A 21,531-nucleotide genomic window follows, 5' to 3' on the forward strand; every position below is an offset into this window, starting at 1 on the left:
TGTGAGCTGGGGACGCAGCTTTGTGCATTTCTGTTATATTTTTAGTTATATTTTAGAGGAGATGGTGGTTTGTCAAGAGCTTGACATGTGTGGCAAACATGTGGCTCTGTATCTTAATTTGTAAATGGTCTAAATAACTAAATGGAGTCAATTTGCATTTCAACCTGTTTATTATTTATTTTTTACCTGGTTTCATACTATTTAATTATTCAAACTAAATATTAAGACTTGAGAATAATAAGACGCTACCAAATTCATAATGACCCATTCCGGGGAATGTATAATATCATAGTCTGGGCTAATTTTAAGCCCAGACATTTAATTTAAAGGTTTGAGGTTTCTTCGATACGCATTGATCGAGATAGGTTATGGAAATAAAAAGATGGTATGGGCTAACATATCCATTACATTTCATCTGTCGACTCGGCCCATGGATGGTTTGTCCAACTTTTGGCAATTTTTTTTTTTTTTATGTAAGGGCACGCAGCCCAGTAAGGAATGGGAATGGGTGTGGGAATCAAAAATTTTGAACTGAATTTTACTGTTCATCATGGGAATAAAAACTTAACTCTGAGCAAATTCTTTTTTCTCACGGTGAACAACTACCGAACGGGCCCCAAGAGAGTTTGCCTGATAAATTATAGGCACCAATCCTAAAAAAAAAAGATGAGATTGACATTCGGACATCTCAACAAGACAATACAAGTAATTACCATTTATTAATGACAAGGTCTGATAAAGATTGTTACTAAACTCAGTACTCAAGATTTAACGCAAATTAATAGTATTAAATAAATTAAAGAGCTTTCAGAGGGTATATACTGATGCCGCATCGCAATGATATATTAATTATTGCATAGATACCCGAATAAGGAAAGTGGCAAAATCCGTGCGCTCAAAATATATTTGAAAGCAAGTTTTGAATAAACTAGACTAATTAATTGATAAATAAATACATCTAACTAATAACATTAAGATGATCCTATTGGATAATGGATGCAATCGGCACTCAGTTGCTCGCACTTTCGAGTGATGTGGAACTGGTGTTTGTCCCCCGAAAAGTTTCTAAATCTAAAAATCTTAAAGAAACAAAAAAAAATCTAATATTGTTTTTATAATAATTTAAGACAATCCGTGAAATAATCGGGAACTAAGCTACATCGTAATATATGGTCAAGTACCTATTTAGATATTGCGAATAGAGAGATACACGTCTTGCCTACGGGCTTTTAATGAAAAAAGAAATATAGATATACACGCGTTAAAATTATATTTGGGAAATGAGAGCTTATAACTAAGATATTAATGGAACGAGCGCGGAACCTTTTGCTTTTTGATTGGTCCGTTGGAAAATTAAGTCTCATAATTCTTTGACAATTTGGAAAATTGACTACCATATTTTAAATTTTCTGCCACTGAATACAAAATCTCACCTACATATATATTTAAGATAGTGCATGCACATGTCTCTTTGTCATCACATCAACGTACGGTTTAATTAAGTGTATGCATGGATCGTGGAAAAATATTTAGTACCTACCCCGATTAGCGAGTTATTTCAAATCTTATGTATTTGAATGGATATGAGTACCTGTTTAAAATAGCGGCCAAATATTTTTGTTGTTCCGCACTGTTGCAATCAAAGGTATAGCGACTGTTTTCAAATAATTGAGTTAGTTGCTAACTTCGTTATCGACATACATTCAAGCACACCCTAAGAGATTAAATTTAGAGATAATGTAGAATGATAAAAATAGACTAGTAAAAAATTAGGTTATAGTAAAATCAACTTCATAGTAGTGGTGTGATTATACTGATTAGTCGACAGTTTAATAAAAATTGGTAGTCTATATCAATACGAATACCTAGTAGATATCACTTATATCAGGAGCGAAGCTTTGCGTTAGCCAACAAAGAAGGCGACAATACCCTAGGGTGTCAATGGGTACGATACGGGTAGGGTGGAAACATTTTTAAAACAAAAAATGATCATTTTAACCGTAAAATGATAAAGCATTTTAACCGTAAATGGTACAGGCGAATATTTAGACTTTAAAAAAAAAAGAAAAAAAAGTGAAACATGCATTAATAAAACATAAAAATGATAAAGCATTTTAACCGTAATAACTGATTAGGGAATATCTCTTTGGAGGGGAGAAGATGATGTATACAAAATGGTACAGGCGACCATGCATCAGTGCCGTAATTTTCAAAAGTTGCTTTGAATTATAATAACAAAACTGAAAATCACACGCAAAATCTCGTGACACATGTGAAACAAAATGTTCACTCGGTCAACCAAACGGAAAACCTCATATGGTTTGGACCTACCACCCACCCACCTCTGCGCACAATTCTTATCAACAATATAGTGATAAATGAATAGTTTGAATTCGGTTCAGCAAGATCACAAATCCGTAATTAAAAAATAATTCGGTACTATAAGGAAGCAAAAACATAATAACACAAAAAAAAAAATTAAAAAAAAGTTTGCATTTTTTTCAGGAATAATTCGTGATTCGCATTTTACGAATAAAATGTATAATACATTTTTTATATTTTATTCGGTATTCAGTTCAAAAACATCAAAAAAATAAATTATACACAAATTATACACAAATTATACACAAATTATTTGCGAATTATGTTACTATGATCAACTGTACTACGTAGGCAGTAGCCATATCCATATCATTCTCCACTTTGTATCAACAGTGCACCTCTACTTAAATTTCTTGGTGTATGCTATTAATATTTGATTAACATTTATATAAGATATTTAAAAAAAAAATGTGTCAAAATTCTGATTATGATTGGATCGGACTTAATTATCTTACATGCACAAATACAAGATTAATTTAAAATAATGAAGCCGGATTGCCGAATTTTCAAGGTCCCATTTCCATGTCTTAATTTTTTTTTTTCTATCTTGATGTATTAAACAAAGAACTTCTTCTATTTTTTATTAAACACAAAAAGCATCTAAATCATTCAACTTATGTACTGATATATTAAAATAAGAGTTGTGCTACAGTATTTCGCGAAGTAAAGTTAGTGTTTTACTTTGCGTATATATCTTAATTTTAAAGGTCAAAATGTCAATCTGAACTATTCAAATTGATCTCCATATTAAATTGTGCTTGGAGACCAAATTTTATAATTTTTAGAAATTGTTTACTATTTTTTTGGAAGTTTTTAAAATCACTATTTTTCATAAAACTGTGGACTATAAAAAATCAGTGATTTTTAAAAGTTCGAAAAACTAGTAATAAATTTTCATCCCACAATTTTGTACATATTCAAAAGAACATGAGATTGAATGCGTGAATTAAGAAAAGAGGAATTTTTAAAAATGTACACGATCATTAATCCATTTGTAAGGGCCAGTTTCGTTGGTAAGCCGAACAAGACAATTCATGTCGCCACTTGTCAATGTAAGCAACCCAATCGTGCTTTCCATTCTGACAAATTCAGAAAGTAGGATTTACATTTGTCATATACTATACTGCTGCCATCTCATCCTTATTTAAACTGATGTCATATATATTTGAAAAAAAAATTATAAAATATTTATGGAAATAACATGGTACAATTTTATAAAAGTAGATTACTATATAATAAATGCAGAAAGAATTTAGTTGTTTGACTATTAGATAACAACTTCATAAAGTTATTTGCTTGAATGAATCCAATATGTATGTCTCTCTTATTCTCTCATCCGACTTTCTTGTCTTGTTTGATCTATGGTTCTCTCTTTCACATTCGTTATTATCATAGACCATAATGACTTGCCTTTTTTTTATTCTCTGTCATTTCCTCCGGAGTTTGGGTCGGCAGCTTCCATATCATTCATTTTTGCGTAAATTACATGATATGTTATTAAGACATGTGGTTGCTATAATCTGTTAACAAGCCATGAGTCCCAATATATTAATCGGACATACTTTGTTGGAAAGAATTGATATCCACTATTCCTTGCTAATTTTCTTTATTTCAAAGCCTTCACCAACATCGGTGTGATCCATCTTAGAGTTTGAATCAATTATCTGAATAAAAATTAGTGCAAGTTTTAGTTGAGAAAACAAAATTCAATAAATGATCCTATGCAAAAAAAAACCATATTAAATATGTCTAATATGTGCCAAAGATATTCTAAAGAAGGTTAATATTTAAAAAAAAAATTGATGAGTAACCTGGACCTCATTGGGAAATGAATCGAGTTCTTCTTCAACTTGTGAAAGATTAAGATACTGAATTATATTTTCTTGGAATCGTCCATGTTGAGACTCATAGTCTTCTCTACATTTCATCTTTTCACGAGTTCATTTGGACATTAAGGGATGATGGTGGTCTAAATAGTTATTGGCTGCATTTTCTTGTACATGCTCATAGTACCACAACTATATTAAAGAAAAGTGACACAAATAGTTATTTTGTATAGCATTAATAATAGTAGTATAAAATTAAGTTGCAATATTAAAATTACCTAGAGTAATATGAAATTGCTCTCTAGACGCATCTTTGTAGATTTATTTTATATGAAAGTGCGATATAAGAACGACACTGTGAACTCGGCACAGTTGTACTTAGAAACTCGATCCACATTTTTCACTATTTTAACATACTGCCAAGGTATACAATCATCCACTAGTTGGATTAGAAGTTCAACAATAACACAAATATCCTAAAAAAGTTCTCATTGTCATGCCAAGATTTAAAATATGGGACTTAAGATCACGAAAAGGTATGTTGTGGGTATTGAGATTTTCAAACATATTGAAAAGAGCCTCATTTGGAGCTTTTGTCTTAAACATGTCGATATGAATGCCGTTATTCCTCAAACCCATAATACAATATGCATCCCAGAGGATGAGTGATACATTATTTTTACCAATACATAATGTTTGAGCATTAGATTGGTAGACTTTGCTGAGTGTTGCTATCAACAAATGACTATACTGTATTGGATGTTTGTCTTTGTTCAATACTTAAGCCGTCAAGCATAAGCACGAACTGAGTTGTCCGATCTACGTCCATATTTTCCAAAAAATCATAAGGGAGTTCTCACACACACCGGCCCCAATTTTTTTTGTTTACTAACAAATACCAATATCAACCATCTTCTCAGAAACTACAAAAAGGGAATCAGTGGTAACTGTTCTTATCCATACCAGAAAAATTACCGGAGAAAGCTCAACCCACATACCAAATTGGTATAGAAGAAAATCAAAGAGCTATCGTAACAACTTCTTGGATTCAGTTAATTATATACAAAAGCTGACCATTGATGCTACTTGGTAGACAAATTGGATGAAATTTCTAAATAGAGTTAGTTGAGCTCCTATATTGACAGATCAGGCTCATTTCAGATAGATTGCAATTAAAGAATCCATCTGAGTAACAAAAAAAAGTGCATTAGAATATTCGTCATTTTACATTTTGCACTTAGTTTATATGATTTCAGATACCATGTTTTTTGTTTTTGTTATTTCCTATTATTAGAGTTTTTTTTTTCGTAAATTCAACAACATTTGAAAGTTTGTTACAAAGATGGTTTGACCATAATCAAAGGTAATTAGAAAGATTTGTTAGTGATTTCTTACTATTATATCAGAAAATGCAAAAGCATTTTTAGTTTGTTCTTTTTTTTCACATATTATTTTTTTCAGTGCTTTTATAATTTCAATCACAATTTACTTTAGAGTTATATAACGCCAATCATGCATATCTTTTATAGTCTTAATTATGAGCTTAATGAAGAGTTTCTGAATATGATATGCTATCAGCAACAATGTATCAAGTTGATGATAAGTTGTAAATGTATTATTTTTTTTCTACTCACGTAAGAGATTTGTATAACTACCTTTTTCCATATTTCTAGAATATAAGCATGTTGAGGAAAAAAAAATTCTACCAAAAAGGGGGTGTCGCACATATAAACTTTACATTTTGAAGTGTTACTTATGGAACGTTTCTTATTTTTACCCTCAGTTGTTGAGTTTCGGAGTTGCCAAAATCCATTTAGACTTAAGCTGCGGAAAGACCATGAAATAAAAAATTTATTTTTAACTCAAGCCATGGATTAAAAGGGGTATGGCGGAAATACCACCGAAAGTGTCCATTTCCAGTTTTTCATTAAATAATACGCGCGCTATGACAAAAATACAATCATCAACCATGCGCCCATTAAAATCAAAAGTGCACTAAAGATAAATCAATTAATCTTTTATTTACAAATTAACCTTCAAATACCTTATTAAAAACATGAAATGCCAAAAAAAAATACTATGAGATAAATCGGCCCAAGAAAAAAAAACATAAAATAGAAACAAATTCAATTTAAGTATATATACTTTGACGAGTGATCAGGAAAAAAAATTTCAGTAAAGGACGACAATAAATTTCCGCCCAAGCATTAACTTGTATTTAGATATTTTTGATCTTGGGTTACCAGAATTTCAGGAACCACCCAAGGCCTTTCGTTCTCCACCCAATAGGCCTCAGGCCTAGCCTGGCTAATCCCTCTCTTAGAGGAGTTACAGAAACTTCTTTGTAATATCTCCTCCTCTATGCAACACTCCGAACCCGATAATGTCTTATCCACCTCAAATCCTTCCCTTGTGATGCTCAACCCTCCTTCCACCCATTACCCAGTACAACCCTTGCAATCGAGTACCCCGCTGCTAAACCCAGTCCCAGCAGATCCCCCGATAGCCCCCTTGCCAAGATCTTCTGTAAATCCTCTAAGAAAGACATTCACGGAGGTCATACGACACTCTATCATATCGCAACCCGTTGTATGACCCAGAAATCATCAATTGACACAGCCAAAACCTTCCAAACCAAATAGTAACAATGATAACCGTATCTTCACTCAACGAGTATCCTCCAAGCTGTCACACCTTCGTGCTCTGTCCGAGAAGGACAAACCAGTTTGTTACCAATGCGGAGCGTTAGGGTATCTTGTTGTTGCTTGTCGGAGCTCCCTTGTTTGTTTCGCCTACGATCAAACGAGTCATCGATCCAATGCTCGTCCCTCCTTATATACCCCAAATCTCCAATTGGCAGCTCCATCACCTCACTCAGAACCACTATTCCTCAAGAATCGATCTTAACTCTTGCTCCTCCACCATTGCCAGCTACCTCGCAAGCTCTAATCTTCCTCCCTCCACCTACAGAGACCTATATCCCAAGCATTGCAATACTGCCTCCTCCAGCTCCGGCGCTACTGGCAGAGTCAAACATCTTACCAGTAATGCGCTATTATGCTACACCAGGGACAATAGCTCTGCGCAAAGCCCTCTGTTAAGTTGTAGTTCTTCGTGACTTGAGCTTGGTAGGTCCTGATTACCTGTTATCTTATCTCAGACTTCTCTTCCCTTTCTCGAACTGGAACTGTAATATTAGAGAAATTCCTGATCACCATTACTTGATCTATCCCCCATCAGAAGAGTGGAAAGACGACATAATCAGAGCTGGTGAAATTGCTTTTGGCGGTATCATCTTCCCAGCTACCCTCTACAATTTCTGTTACTTCAATGGAGGTGTTCAGCTCAAAGAATATTGGATTAGGGTTTATGGATACCCTCAAGACCTTTGGAGCGACACAGAACTACGCCAGTTAGCAAGAGTCCTAGGAGACATTTTCATCGCATTAGATCCTACGCCTTCCTTAATTGCCCTATGACTGAAAATCAGAGTTCCTGATAAAGATGTGATCTCTGCATGCCATCGTCTTCTCTTAACTTATCCAAATGACCACACTCAAAGCCATATAGTTCAAATTCAGGTTGAAGACAGTGAATTACCACATTGGGGTTCTACTCGGCTCCCTGTCTTTGATGCCTCTTTTATCATAGAAACTTTTATCTCTCCACAACCTTCAGCTAATTTCTCTGACAACATCATCTTCCTTGCTCAACTAGGAGAAATACCAGTCCTAGTTCCTAATCAACCTCTAGTAAATCTCTATTCTTATCCTGAAGAAGCTACAAGCTCCCTTAATATTAATTTCTAAGACCTGCTGTCCTCAAATCACTCTAGTATGCATTCACATGGTATCAATCTCTCACTCCACATCCCAACCATCCCAAACACCCTTCTCCCTGACATTGCCTCCCCTCAAATCCCCCCACCATTCCTCCCTCAGTCAGACTTACAACCTCCAGCACAGAACCAATTGATCCAACCCTAGATAACACCTCCTAATCCTTCAGCAGTCATATCTCAAGAACCCCCAGCAGTAGAACATAAAAGAGCCTTATTGCTACCAGTAGCACAGGAATTGCCACCAGCTCAAGCCCCTCCCCATCAGATTAATCATGTCTAACCAGTGCAACCCCCTCTCCCAATAGCTCCAGTTTAAGTAGCTTTAGTGCTACCAATAGCACAGGAAATGCCACCAGTTCAGGCTCCTCACCCTTAGATCAATCTTGTTCAACCAGTGCAACCTCTTCTCCCAGTGGCTCCAGTAGAAGTCCCCCAAGACCAACAGGTAGCAATAGAGGACCAAACAAAAACAGAGGAAAACATGGCTCTACATCAGGTAACACTATTATCCAACAGTTTCCTTATATTAATCTCTCTGATCAGGAAATTATTGAACTATTTGAAGTTTGTGGTCTAAGTTTAGGTTCAGCAATAGAGGATAAGCTGAAGGTAGTATCACACCTTAGATCATTATCTAGAGCTAGATTCTCAGATACTTGCTTAGATCTCATCCCAAAAATACCTAGCTCCTCAATAGTTCACTCTTTACCTAGAATATATTCTGATCATAATCCTCTTATTCTTCAAACTGATTCTGTCATTACATCCACTCAGAAAATAATCAGATTTGAGAGGAATTGGATTTCTCAAGAAGGATTTATAGAATTAGTTATTCATTGGTGGACAGAGTTTCTTCTCTCCTCAGATTTAGGTCTTTCTTGAAAATTTAAATTGCAACATCTTAGACAAAAGCTAAGAGGTTGGAATTCAAATCTACAAGGAGAAAAGAGAAGACTCGAAGTATCTTTTTAATCATAAATTGAGCAATTTGAAGTTCTTAATGAATCGAATTCTTTATCCCCATCTGATTTTGTTCAATGGCAAAATTGCAAATCTACCCTATATGACCTTTATCAACAAGAGGAGATACACTGGTAACAAAGAGCCAAACTGAAATGGTTTTTAGAGGGAGATCACAATACAAAGTTTTTTCACTTAACAACCACTCATAGGAAAAAGAAAAACATCATTCTTTCCCTTGAAATAGATTTTCACCTTACCTATGACCCTCAAGTTATCAAGCAACACATCACAAATTATTTTAAAAACCTCATAGGTACCACAACTACAAGACTAATTTCAATACAGCCAGACCTTTGGAACCCCACATAATAATTAACCCCTTACAACAATCATCTCTAGAATTACCTTTCACCTTAGAAGAAATTAGATATACTTTATTGTCTTATAACCCTAACAAGTCACTAGGTCCTGATGGCATCTCCTTCTTGTTTTACCAAACATTTTGGGACTCTGTATATCCTGATCTTCAAAATTTATTCTTAACCTTTTACAATAATAGGACCCTAGAGATATCAAAACTTAATTTAGCCCCATCCCTAAAAAAGAGGAGGCACTCACAATTAAGAACTTTAGACCTATTAATCTTATTAATTGTAGCTTTAAATTAATTACAAAGCTTATTGCCAATAGATTATCAATAGTTATGAATCCCCTTATAGATGACTCCCAATCAACTTACATTAAGGGCAGACTAATTGGTGAAAATATAGTTACAGCCCATGAACTTCTTCATCAAATAAGATTGACTAAACAAAAAGGCATTCTCCTTAAATAAGATTTCGAGAAAGCTTTTGATAAGGTACATTGGGAATTCCTTTTAGATATCCTAAAGGCAAGAGGCTTTGGTTCCCTGTTTATACATTGGATTAGTGACATTTTACATAGAGGTGGGACTTGTATCTCCTCTAATGGTGAAACAGGAGCTTATTTTCCATGTAAAAAGGTTTTAGACAAGGTGACCCCTTGTCACCCTTCATTTTTGATCTAATAGCTGATACCCTCCATAAATTACTTAGTAATTCACAACTCAGGGGTATAATCAAAGGTTTAGGTCACTTTCAAGACTCTTCCAGAATATTAAACATACATTTTGCAGATGATACCCTATTATTCTTAGAAGCTGATACCTTAATGTTAGAAAATTTGAAATTCTTATTATTAGGTTTTGAAGAAGTTTCAGGGCTTAAGATCAATTTTGATAATAGCACAATGGTCCCTCTTAATATTTCTCCAGCACAAGCTTCTTTCTTAGCAAATCAGTTAGGTTGCAGTACAACCTCCTTACATATTACCTCTTTAGGAGTCCCTTTACATTGGAAGACCTTAGCATTACAGATCGGAATCCTTTAATCAATAAAATTGAAAAAAAACTGCAAACTTGGAAGGGTTCTCTATTATCACTAGGAGGTAGAATCACACTCCTAAATGCTGTCATTTCTGCCATTCCCCTATACTGGCTCTCTGTTTATAAAATTTCTGCCACTGTTTGTACTAAAATAGATAGAATTAAGAAAAAAAATCCTTTGGTCTGGTAGCTCCTCTGTAGGTAAGAAATATCATCTCATTAAATGGGAACATGTATGCTTAGGAAAAGACCAAGGTGGATTAGGAATATTAGATATAAATAGAATGAATATGGCCCTCTTAGCAAAATGGTGGTTTCGTTTTAAGGGCCCTACAGTGCAAGGAAAATGGAAAACCATATTGATCCATAAATATGGTATTTCAGGTTTAGATATCCCTAGAGTCTCTTACTTTTGGAAGGGCATTCTTACATATAGAACAATTTATGAATTGAGAATTAATAAAATAGTCTATTCTGGTAACAATACATCCTTCTGGTTTGATAGATGGATAGGAGAATACAGCCTATAATGCCAATACCCTAATCTTTTTCATGTAGCATCTAATCCTCTTATAACTGTAGCTGAGGCTTTTTTTTTTGTTCCATTTCTATCCCTCTCTTTTAGCAGACAATTGATAGGAATCCTACTTAATAGAATTCTTTGAGACAAACTATTACCTTTACACATAAAGTAGGTCCAGACTTAATTATATAGAGATGGACATCCAATGGTCTTTTTACAGTAAATTCCCTTTATAAATGGTTAGAGTATGGGGAAATTAAAAATAGGTTTTTCACAACTATTTGGAAAGCTCATATTCCTCTAAAAATAAAAGTTTTCTTATGGCTCTTGAAACAAGATAGAATCCTAACACAAACAAACTTAGCACACAGAGGGTGGTCTGGTGACACTGCATGTCTTTTTTGTGGTGAAGATGAGACTTCTAATCACCTGTTTATTCTTTACCCGTTTGCCAATGCTATCTGGTCATGGATAGCTCAACACAATGGTTTTTATTTTAACTGTGAATCTGTAGATGATTTGTGGCTCTTAGATTGTTGTATACCCCTTAAAGACAAACTACTTGTAGAATTAGTAAGAGCTGCTACCCTATGGTCTATTTGGCTTGCTAGAAATATGGTATGTTTTGAAAATTCACCTTTACCTTCACTTACCAGTATAGGTAACTGTTAGTTTGTAATAATCTAGAAGTCAATAATACGATAAATTATCATAAAGCTTTGTTCATGAATTGAATGTTTATCATTTTGTTGCCTTGAGTATTATTGCATTTATGGATCATTTCGAGTTCATGACTGAAATTGTGAAACTCCATAATATAGATAATATATACTCTTAAATAGTCACTGACCAAGGTAATTAGCAGGAACACTAATTACCGCGATAAGGTTAGTATGTGGATTGAAAGATGGTTAAGTTTTACAAACCACCTGACACGAGATGTCATTTTAATCACATAGATACATGTTCTAGGAACATGGTATTTGACAGACCCCGAATGAAACATTAAATAGAATTGTGTTCGTGTCATTAATGTTTTCATTCAGTGTTAAGTTCTAAAGTATGAAGTATTCATCTTTCATACTAAGAAATGTATATGTGTGATTGTTATCAAACGCTGTCGGTAAAATGCAGTTATAATGGTAGCTCTTCGGTATACATGGCTTAGCTGAGGTAGTGATGGTTTACCAAAAGTATTATTGTCCCTCGTATCTCTATACGAGCTATAGCATCACTGGGCCCCTTGGTAGAGTTAGATTATCTGCTAGCGGTATAATTACAAGAGTAATTATATTTGATAATCTGCTCAAGATCAAGAAAAGATTCAGTTAGCAAGGATGACACACATCTACCTTGAAACTGATCTGATAGCTATGAGACAGAAGAACAGACACAAGTAAATTGTTTACTGGATCGTGATATTGTACTGTACAGCATCATCTGTGTAATTGGATGGTCATGATGTGTTGCCAGATGCCGCTCATGATTATAGAAGTTAAAACAGTTTTAACTCTATTTACCAACATAACACAGATCCTATTGGGTCACACCATATAGGAGTTAATCGGAGAATCTTATTGTGATTGATTATAAATTGGTTATGATCAATAGTAAGATGGTTATAATTAATTATACGTGTTATAATTAAATTATAAATGTTATGTAAAAATAACAAGCAAAAACATTGGTTAATTTATAAACGTGTGTGACACGTTGTATAAAAGTTAACCGGTTAATTTATAAATGTGCAGGACACGTTGTATAAATTACCGAAACAACAACCGCAAGAAAAATATATATAATTGTTCAGAATAATTATACGAATATTATTTGTATTCGGGCCGAGGGCATTCGGGTCTTTTCAGATTCGTGCTTATCCACATGACATGTCATCGATCCTATCCAGATGACACGTCATCGATCTTATCCACATGACATGTCATCCTTATCCATTCAATGGCATATCTTGTAAATAGGCCGAACTTGGAGGGCATTTTGGTCTTTTGGCAACCGACCCTAAATCCTATAAATAGGGGTGGAGGGGTAGAGAGAAATTTGCTAATTCACTCATACCGTTTCGTGTCGAAACGGATCGGTATTTTCTCTCTTTCTCGGTTTCTCTCCCAAATAGTGTTTCGGTTGAGAAAAAAAAGTTATACGTAGTTGACGTATAATCTTGCGAGTTGTTGTGAAGTATATTTACGGGATCGATGAATAGTGTTTTACCGAATTTCGCGGTATGTCAGTTTTGCATATTGATGAAACTGAGCAACCGAAAATTCATGTTTATGAGTTTTCGTCTTTTTCCTGTGAATAGTGTTTTTGCAGAATTCCTCGGTTTACGGTATTTCTGGCAGAAGAAATAAACCGCTCTCCGGTTAGTCCTAGTGGATAACCGATAGAGGTATCACACGTGTGATACTCCGAGTCGATTCCTTCCCTGGTGAGGCTCTAATCGCTCGGTCTGCATTCCAACTGTGATTTGGAAACAAGGTATAAATATGCTATATTAATCTATTTAATTGGTAAGTAGATTAAAGTTTTAGAAATCAATCATGGAGTAGATCTGTAAAAAGGATTAAATTGGGTTTTGATGCCAAATGAATACTGAAGGTGGACCGCCTTGGAAAGTTTCCTGACATACCCCGTTTAATCCTGAGCTTAAGTTGGCCGTAGAAATTTTTGTTCTACGGTCATTCCGCAACTTAAGCCTAAACGGGTTTTTGGTTACAGCTCCGTAAACCCCAACAGTAACAATATAATTTCCTTAGCTGCTTACTAGTGTAAAGCTAGAAACGATGAATTTTACTTTAAATTGACCTTAATCTTGCCTATGGATGTTGAACATTTGTATCACGGAGGCAGTCTGACACTTTTTCCAGTTTCAGATACCCAAGAAGAGCAGATTTTTCAAGATACAGAGGACGTAGAATTTGGATTAGGGGAACTGGATCTATCGGACTACCTAATCGCCAAAATGGAGTCTGATACTGATACTCTCTCCCATCAAGCTAATCCAGATCCTTTATCTCCATCTTCTGTAAGAATCATTTATGGATTGTTCCTCTGCATCTTCAGTCTCTGAGTCCTCTTAGCAATAATAGTCCTTAATTCTAGTCTAATCTTGCTATTTTGTAATATGATCCTTGTTGAACATTATGAGATGACAGCTTATTATTTTGGCCAGCCTATAAGTGGCTAATCTAGTACAATGAGGTCTCTGACCCTTTGCATTTTGTATTGAACAAAGTTATCATTTCTATAAGAAACAGGTGGGGATTACACACTTTTATAAAAAAAAAAGCATATATACTTTGACCAAAGTCTACTCCATCAAATACATCACAAACTAATAATTTTCAGTATTCGAACGAAAATATATAAATTTAGTATTAGATCGTTAAGTACAAACAATTAATTAATCACTAAAAATAAAGACCTAATTGCATTCTCGCTTTCAATGAAATAATTTCTTCCACAAGATCTTAAGTACACAAGCCACAAGCCCGTATGCGCTAGGTAGCATGGTCGCTATTAGGTCGGTATTGGCTTAATTGTACGTAACCCCAACAAGAGGAAATACAATTTTAAAAGTAAGCACAACAACACAATTGTAAGTAGGGCTGCAAATGAATCGAACCAAATCAAACTTATCTCAGTTGGAGTTTGAGTTTGAGTTTAAATAAGATTTGAACTGAACTAGTTTAATTTGTTTCTAAACAAACTTCAATCGAACAAATTAATTGTGATTTTTTTTCATATCGAATTGAATATATATGATTTTGAATTGAAATTTTATAATCATCTAAACATTTTCCGTAAAGTGAATTCATTCTTAGAGATTTTATAATTACAATCATGTTTCTTTAAAATTACAGATGTTAAAGCATACCCCTTCTAGAATTTCAGTTTGCAAAAAATAAAAAGTAAAAACAACACCTTATACAACACAAAGAAAATCAGAGGAGAGGTGAATTCTTACCTAGTCGGAAGGAACGAAAGGCACTACCGTGCTCAATCTTGATCGGAACAAACAAAGAAATAAGAGCGGACTAGGAGGGGTCGTGTTGTCTTCTCCTTTTGTTCTGTATGATTTTCTTTGATTTTGGTCAGAAACTTTCGATGTAATTTGGGGTTAAAAAAGTCGTGTAAAGTGAAATAATTTCTCGTTGTCTGCGCTTTCAATCAGGCGACAGGGTAGAATACTGATTCTATTTCGCGTTTTATGTGATTTATAAATGCTAGCTGTTGGATAAATTTGCTAGTTTATATTATAACAAGAAAACATGGAAGATCTCGTTATACTTAACATTCGAGTTTGGATATGCGTAGCCTAACGAAACACTTATTATTGTGCATGATATGAGGTATAATTATTATAATTTTCCTTCCATCGGGATTGCATACTTAATTTACATTCGCAGTTAATTATTTCACCCTTGTCTCAAAATAATGCTGTAAAAGCTCTTTTTTATTGTTTGAGGAGAATACAGAAAACCCGGATAAGAGGATAAGAAGTTAACATTATTTGAAAGAACATTATATATTCCAATTAATATTTCAATATCATGTTATGAACATAGCTAGAATTAGCATTAGGCACAAGCTGGGTTGGAAATAAATCTATATAACGCAATGAAGGACCATCTATGCTGTTTCCCTGATTGATGACTGAATCGGACCTACTAATCTCCAATCAACCGAATTAAAGATAATTGAAATTCCTGTGCATGACCTCAGAAGGGGCCATTTTGGTCAAACATTAAAAATTCTTTTGGCCCCCGCAATACTCATCAATCATGGGGAGCAGCTAACTATATGTTAAAAAGATATATACATATATACATGTTGTATTACAAATAACATAGAACTCACATTCTTTTTCCTAATCAAAACAGTGTCGAACTGACAGAGAGAGAGAGAGAGAGAGAGAGAGGTGCACAATTGCACATGCAACCATGACGTGAATCCTATGAAACGTTTTCCTGTTGCAGATTTTGTTCCCAAGCGGAGATCAGATTAGGCTTCCATTAGCGTGTACCATTTTTTTAGCATCTAATTAAAGAATTATTAAACTGGTTGGAAAAAGGTTCTCCGTGGGGCCCACAAACCCGCACCTTATCCCTTAGGATCTAGCAGCTATACTATACTTGCCCTGGTAAAAAATAATGTGAATGCCATTGAGGAGGTTTTAGAAATTTTAATATCCTTTTCATATATGTTAAAAAATGTGGAATCAATAAATCATAGAGGGGCACGTTGCCATTTTACCCTCAAAAAAAAATAAATCATAGAGGGGTAGAGAGAGAGAAGCGGTCCCTCAGTTGCCTGGTCCCGGTTTAAAAATTCTACTTAATGGGAATTAGTTGGAAAGGGGGACCACGCTTCCTCTTGGGTCGGCGCAGCGCCTATTTTGGGAATAATTTCAGGCGCATCTATTCCACTGCTCTACACTTATTTCTTCTCTCTCTCGGGTGCAGTGGACTTGGAGAGAGTTTAGCTGATCAGAGAGAAAGAGAGGAGAGAGAATTTGCTCATCATCGACAAGTGGCGAAGTCTGATAGGAGGCTCAGTAGAAACAGCAGCTCATCTGAAAAAGGTCTGGTTGGCACTTGGCACTGTTGTGATTCGAGCCAAACTCAAATCAGACCCAGTGCTTCTCTGCCAGACGAGGAAACGATGCAATAATTAAAGCTGTCCCTGCTCCATTCATTAAAAACAAGCACAGAGAGAGAGAGAGAGAGAGAGAGGAGGATATAATCATATAGTTTAGGGTTTAGTGACACGATAAAAGGTCACTGTAAAAAGAGGAGAGAGTGAGCGACACATAGCTGGAGAGAGATAACTCATAACTTGAACTCAAGGTGGGTTAATTTCATTTGAGAATTTTATCTCATCCGACGTTCAAGAGGGAGATAGAGAGAAAGAGAGAGGGAGACAAGCTAACAACCGATTTTGATTATTGTAGCTTTCTGAGGTTGTGTTCATGTAACAATCTCAGTTTCTCTCTCTTCTTTCTCTCTCTGTAGCTCTTTTGCTTTTAGTTTCTGTTGTCTCTTTGGTCTGTTTCTCCTAACTGTAGCTTTTATCGCAGGAGAAAGATTCCAAATCAAGAGAGCTTTCTCCGACTGCTACTTCTCAACTTCTCTCACCTAGTCACCTCTCTTACTGTTTCGTTTGAATTCGATCTCTCCTCTTTAATTAATAAATGAAGGTGCACTGTTCATAGAGATACGACTAGCTAATTTACTTCTCTTGGTAACTCTCATCTTGTTGCACTCGTTTCTCTTTTGTTTCAATGAGATTTTTTTTATTGTTTAGTCGTAACATCGTATTAAAAGTTCACGCTTTTTCCTGACACGACTAGGTTACCTTCTTACCTTCCTTTTTTATTCTTTTGGAGAAGATAAGATAAGATGGCTCACAACTCGTACCAACACAATCAAGGATACCCCGACCAAATGCTCTCTGCCAACACAGCATTGCTGCAGAGCTTTGATACAACGAACCAAGACCTCTACAACATTCAAACCGGTATTGAAATGCTCAGCATCCCTCCCAAGTCTCAGCCAAACCCGATACCCGATGCATGGAGGTCGTATTTTCAAAAGATGGCACCCGGAAGCTCGTCAGGAGGCGGCGGTTCACACCATGACAGTTTGATGGTTGCTCCTGATACCTCCATGAGAGGTCTCTACAATCAACCAAACCAGGGTTTGTCCTTGTCTCTCTTTCAGAACTCAAGAGATGCGCAACAAGGTGGTCTTTTTTACACTTCACTGGCAACAAGTCTGTACCAGCATCCTCACCATCTCAGGAGCTCCAGATACTTGATGGCTGTGCAGCAGCTATTAAACGAGATATGCAGTCTCGCAGGAGAAGGTGGTACCTTAAACAAAAGGCGTGACAAGTCGAAACATTGGGAAGAAGGAGGTTCTTCTTCCTCCTCTTCATGGAGCAACCAGCAAAACCACTTCCAATCACTTGACATAATAGAGCTTCAAAAAATAAAGGCTAGGCTCTTTGCCATGCTAGAAGAGGTGAGCTAAGCTAGTAAAATCTTCATATCAGTTAATATATATTTACTTAATAATTCGTTTTGTTTTGCAATGATTAGCAGTAAATTAAATAGAGGCATGCATCTGCCTTTGATTACTCTAAAAATTAAAGACTTATTTTTCCTTGAGATAGCACAAAGCAGCACGTAATTGATTTGTTTTATTGAATGCAATTCAATTCATCACTCAGTAGCTGCTGAAAATGAAATCCTGCAAGGGGTTCAGAGCCGGTAGCTATTTTGGGAAATTCGATCGATTTTGAGAAACCTCTATTCCTTGGCCATACATAGGTATCTAAAGCCTATACCTGTACTTTTCTCTCCATCCCGTCAATTAATGGAGCCCCCCAGATCCTTTTCTATTTTTACTACAAGTCCTCTTTACGTGTCTCTACTTTTTCTTTCTGAGGAAACTTGTGACTTCATTGCTTGCAAGTATAGGCCACTCAAATGCTTCCAAGTACAAAAGGTTCTTTTTGAAAAAGTTGAACAATACAAGCGAACAAAACGAACACCACCTCACCAAATAGTATGCCTAATCCCTACCATGCATGCATTGCATTTAATTAGCATTTGTTAATTGACTTAGCAAGGCCCAGAAGCTAGGTTCTCCAAGCATATGCATAAGAATTAAACATAACCGCAACCATATATAATTATATTCTCATTCTTATTCCTTTCACGTGGTGCAACTATGTATGTTCTTTTCATTGCAGGTGGATAGAAGATACCGAAGATATTGCGAACAAATGAAAGTTGTCGTGGCCTCCTTTGAGGCAGTGGCAGGAGAAAGGTCGGCCGCAGTGTATACGGCCTTGGCATCCAAGACTATGTCCCGGCATTTTCGTTGCCTTAGGGATGGAGTTGTGAGGCAGATAAATGCTGTGAAGAAGGCACTCGGGGAGAAGGATACGGTGGTGTCTGGTAATAAAAGAGGTGAGACACCAAGGCTAAAGCTTCTCGATCAGTGCTTGAGGCAACAGAAGGCACTACAGCAGGCAGGTATTATGGAGAGCCACCCTTGGAGGCCACAACGGGGATTGCCGGAGCGATCTGTGTCAATTCTTCGTGCATGGCTCTTTGAGCATTTTCTCCATCCGTAATAATCTCTCTTCATATTTTGTTTTCTTTTTTCGTTGCATACTTTCATTTCACTTTTTTAAGGCGTCATCACTACTGCACATGCACAATGCACCTCTTAGGTAATGAACATTTGGCAAGGAAACTCATGAGACATTTACTTTCGCTGGGCTAAAAATATCCTACATATATTGCTTTACTAACTTCCTGCTTTCCTTGTAATGCATTACTTCATCATTCTTCCTTTGCATACACAATACATCAGGTTTCTCCGTGATAAAAAAATCTAAAAAAGATAAGCACTGAAAAATCACAGGATTTTGGCCTAGCTATCCTTTACTTAACCTTGCAATATCAAGAATTGCTACCAAATATATTAAATTTCTCTAGTACTCATGAAGCATGCATGCATTAATGGATATTATCAAACTCTAATTAGGCCAGGCATTTCTGTCATGTGGTAATATATGTTAAAGCTTAGGGTCTATAAAAGAGGTAATAATACTGGTGGTTATATATAGGACTAATGCATATTATTATTAATAACTGTTGCTTTGTTAGGAATATAAAATTAACTGCTTGTAATATGAAGCTACAATTTTAATTTTTATGCCTTAATTGATTTTCTTAATCAGAATATGTACATACTACCTAAGAAAAGTTTGAAATTATTCAAAGCAAATTATTTTTGTATCATTGCTAATATATATATACATCTTTGTTTTCTAATTACAGTTAATTTCTTATTGCAATTTTTTAATAATTGCTAATACATCTTTGTTTTTCTAGCATCTGGCACAGTTGAAAAGTAGCTTTTATACAAGAGAATAAATTATAACTAACTTTTACTAATTTTCTTAGTTGATAGGGCAACATCTGCCTTATGTTGTACAAACTCAATTTGTAGTTACTCACCAAGTACTTTTTCTTACTCATGATCTGTACCACACTTTGGTCGCCCGAAGGACAAACCTTGTGTCCTCAAAGGAAAACAAATATATAGCAATTAAACAAATGTGCCACAGTTTGTTTAGATAGTCATTCAAATTTATAAGACCTACATTGACTGCAGGTATCCTAGTGATGTTGATAAGCATATATTAGCTCGCCAGACGGGCCTATCAAGGAGCCAGGTAGATATACCAGCTTGCTAAATTATTAATTGTACCACTTCATTTCTCGTCCGTTGTTATACGCAATGCCCCCACAAAAGTTGTTAACTAATCACATATCTATGTACCTCAATATGTTCTCTCAACTTTAGTTACAAGGTTTCAAAATGATTAATCATTTGCTGGACTAATTATATCTCAGGTCTCCAACTGGTTCATAAACGCCAGGGTTAGATTATGGAAACCAATGATAGAAGAGATGTACATGGAAGAGATGAAAGATCAAGACAATAACCAAGCATCTGCTCCTGCCACTGGGATTAGAGACAACACGAACTGCAACTCTAACCCAAACCCTAGCCTAGATATGGGCCCTGGTTCAACCGAACACCATGCGGTAGAACAAAAACCGACGCCAACTGAACTTCACAATGACCAGGGGTCGCTGTCGTCCATCTTCAACTCTAGCCATCACCGATCAAATGGCATCAATCATAATGGACACGGCCATAATTATGGCATGCTAAATATGGATTTCAACAATTACAATAGCAATAACGACACAAATAACCAAGGTTATGGCAGCAGTGTCTCGCTCACCCTTGGTTTGCAACAGCACAACAGGGGAGCAATGAATCTGTCATTTTCTTTGGCCTCTCAAAACTCTCTGCTTTATTCAGGTGTAGCCAGTGAGCCGATAGAGGAGGTCCCACCAAGTCAGTTCTCCATTGTAGATGGAGAAGGTCAGAGCCTTAATTATAGGAGCATGGTTGGAACCCATTTGTTGCATGATTTAACTGGTTAGCTGGAAGAAAGGGAGTGAAATTGTGGTGCTCAAGTTGGATTTTTATTTAGAATTGCAAGTTTTGCAATTTACGTACAAAATTGCAAGTTTTAAATTTAATTATACGTAAGACTAGTTGAAGCAGTTAATATTTATTATTTAGAATTAACTTAATTATGTCACACTTGCTTGTTAATTACTTTGTACTCCCCCAAATTTGTGAGTTCAAACCCTTGTCAGGGACATTATGATCTGACGAAAACAATTGATTTGGAGAAAATGAACATCATATAATATACGGTGATCTATGGAACTCTTTATTGGCACTTTTTATTAATAAATGAAATTTTAAGTAATTAGTTAAGTTCTACGTATACACAGAGGGAGGATGAGATGTCACAGTACGTACATATTTCTGAATCCTGGTTGGCACAGCATCATGTTTTTAAGCATGCTACAGATGAATTCCAGAACATAGAATTATGTGTTATTGCAGAGGATTTGACCTGCCAAGTGGAAAGTTGGTACGAGAAAGACATGCTAACGAATTATGGGTGG

The 21,531-nt window shown here is 35.6% G+C and overlaps 1 protein-coding gene across 1 annotated transcript; it reads left to right on the forward strand.

Moving 5' to 3' along the window:
* The first annotated feature begins 16,383 nt into the window (after positions 1–16,383).
* LOC144551375 (homeobox protein BEL1 homolog) lies at positions 16,384–21,253 on the forward strand. The gene is made up of 6 exons (XM_078299319.1): positions 16,384–16,804; positions 17,035–17,198; positions 17,308–17,980; positions 18,714–19,096; positions 20,150–20,210; positions 20,392–21,253. Exons 3-6 carry the CDS (start codon positions 17,357–17,359, stop codon positions 20,992–20,994), a joined length of 1,671 nt encoding a protein of 556 aa, XP_078155445.1. The 5' UTR covers positions 16,384–16,804; positions 17,035–17,198; positions 17,308–17,356; the 3' UTR covers positions 20,995–21,253.
* Positions 21,254–21,531: the final 278 nt, after the last annotated feature.

The sequence above is a fragment of the Carex rostrata genome, chromosome 3 (genome assembly GCF_964058835.1).
Source record: "Carex rostrata chromosome 3, lpCarRost1.2, whole genome shotgun sequence".
NCBI lineage: Eukaryota > Viridiplantae > Streptophyta > Magnoliopsida > Poales > Cyperaceae > Carex > Carex rostrata.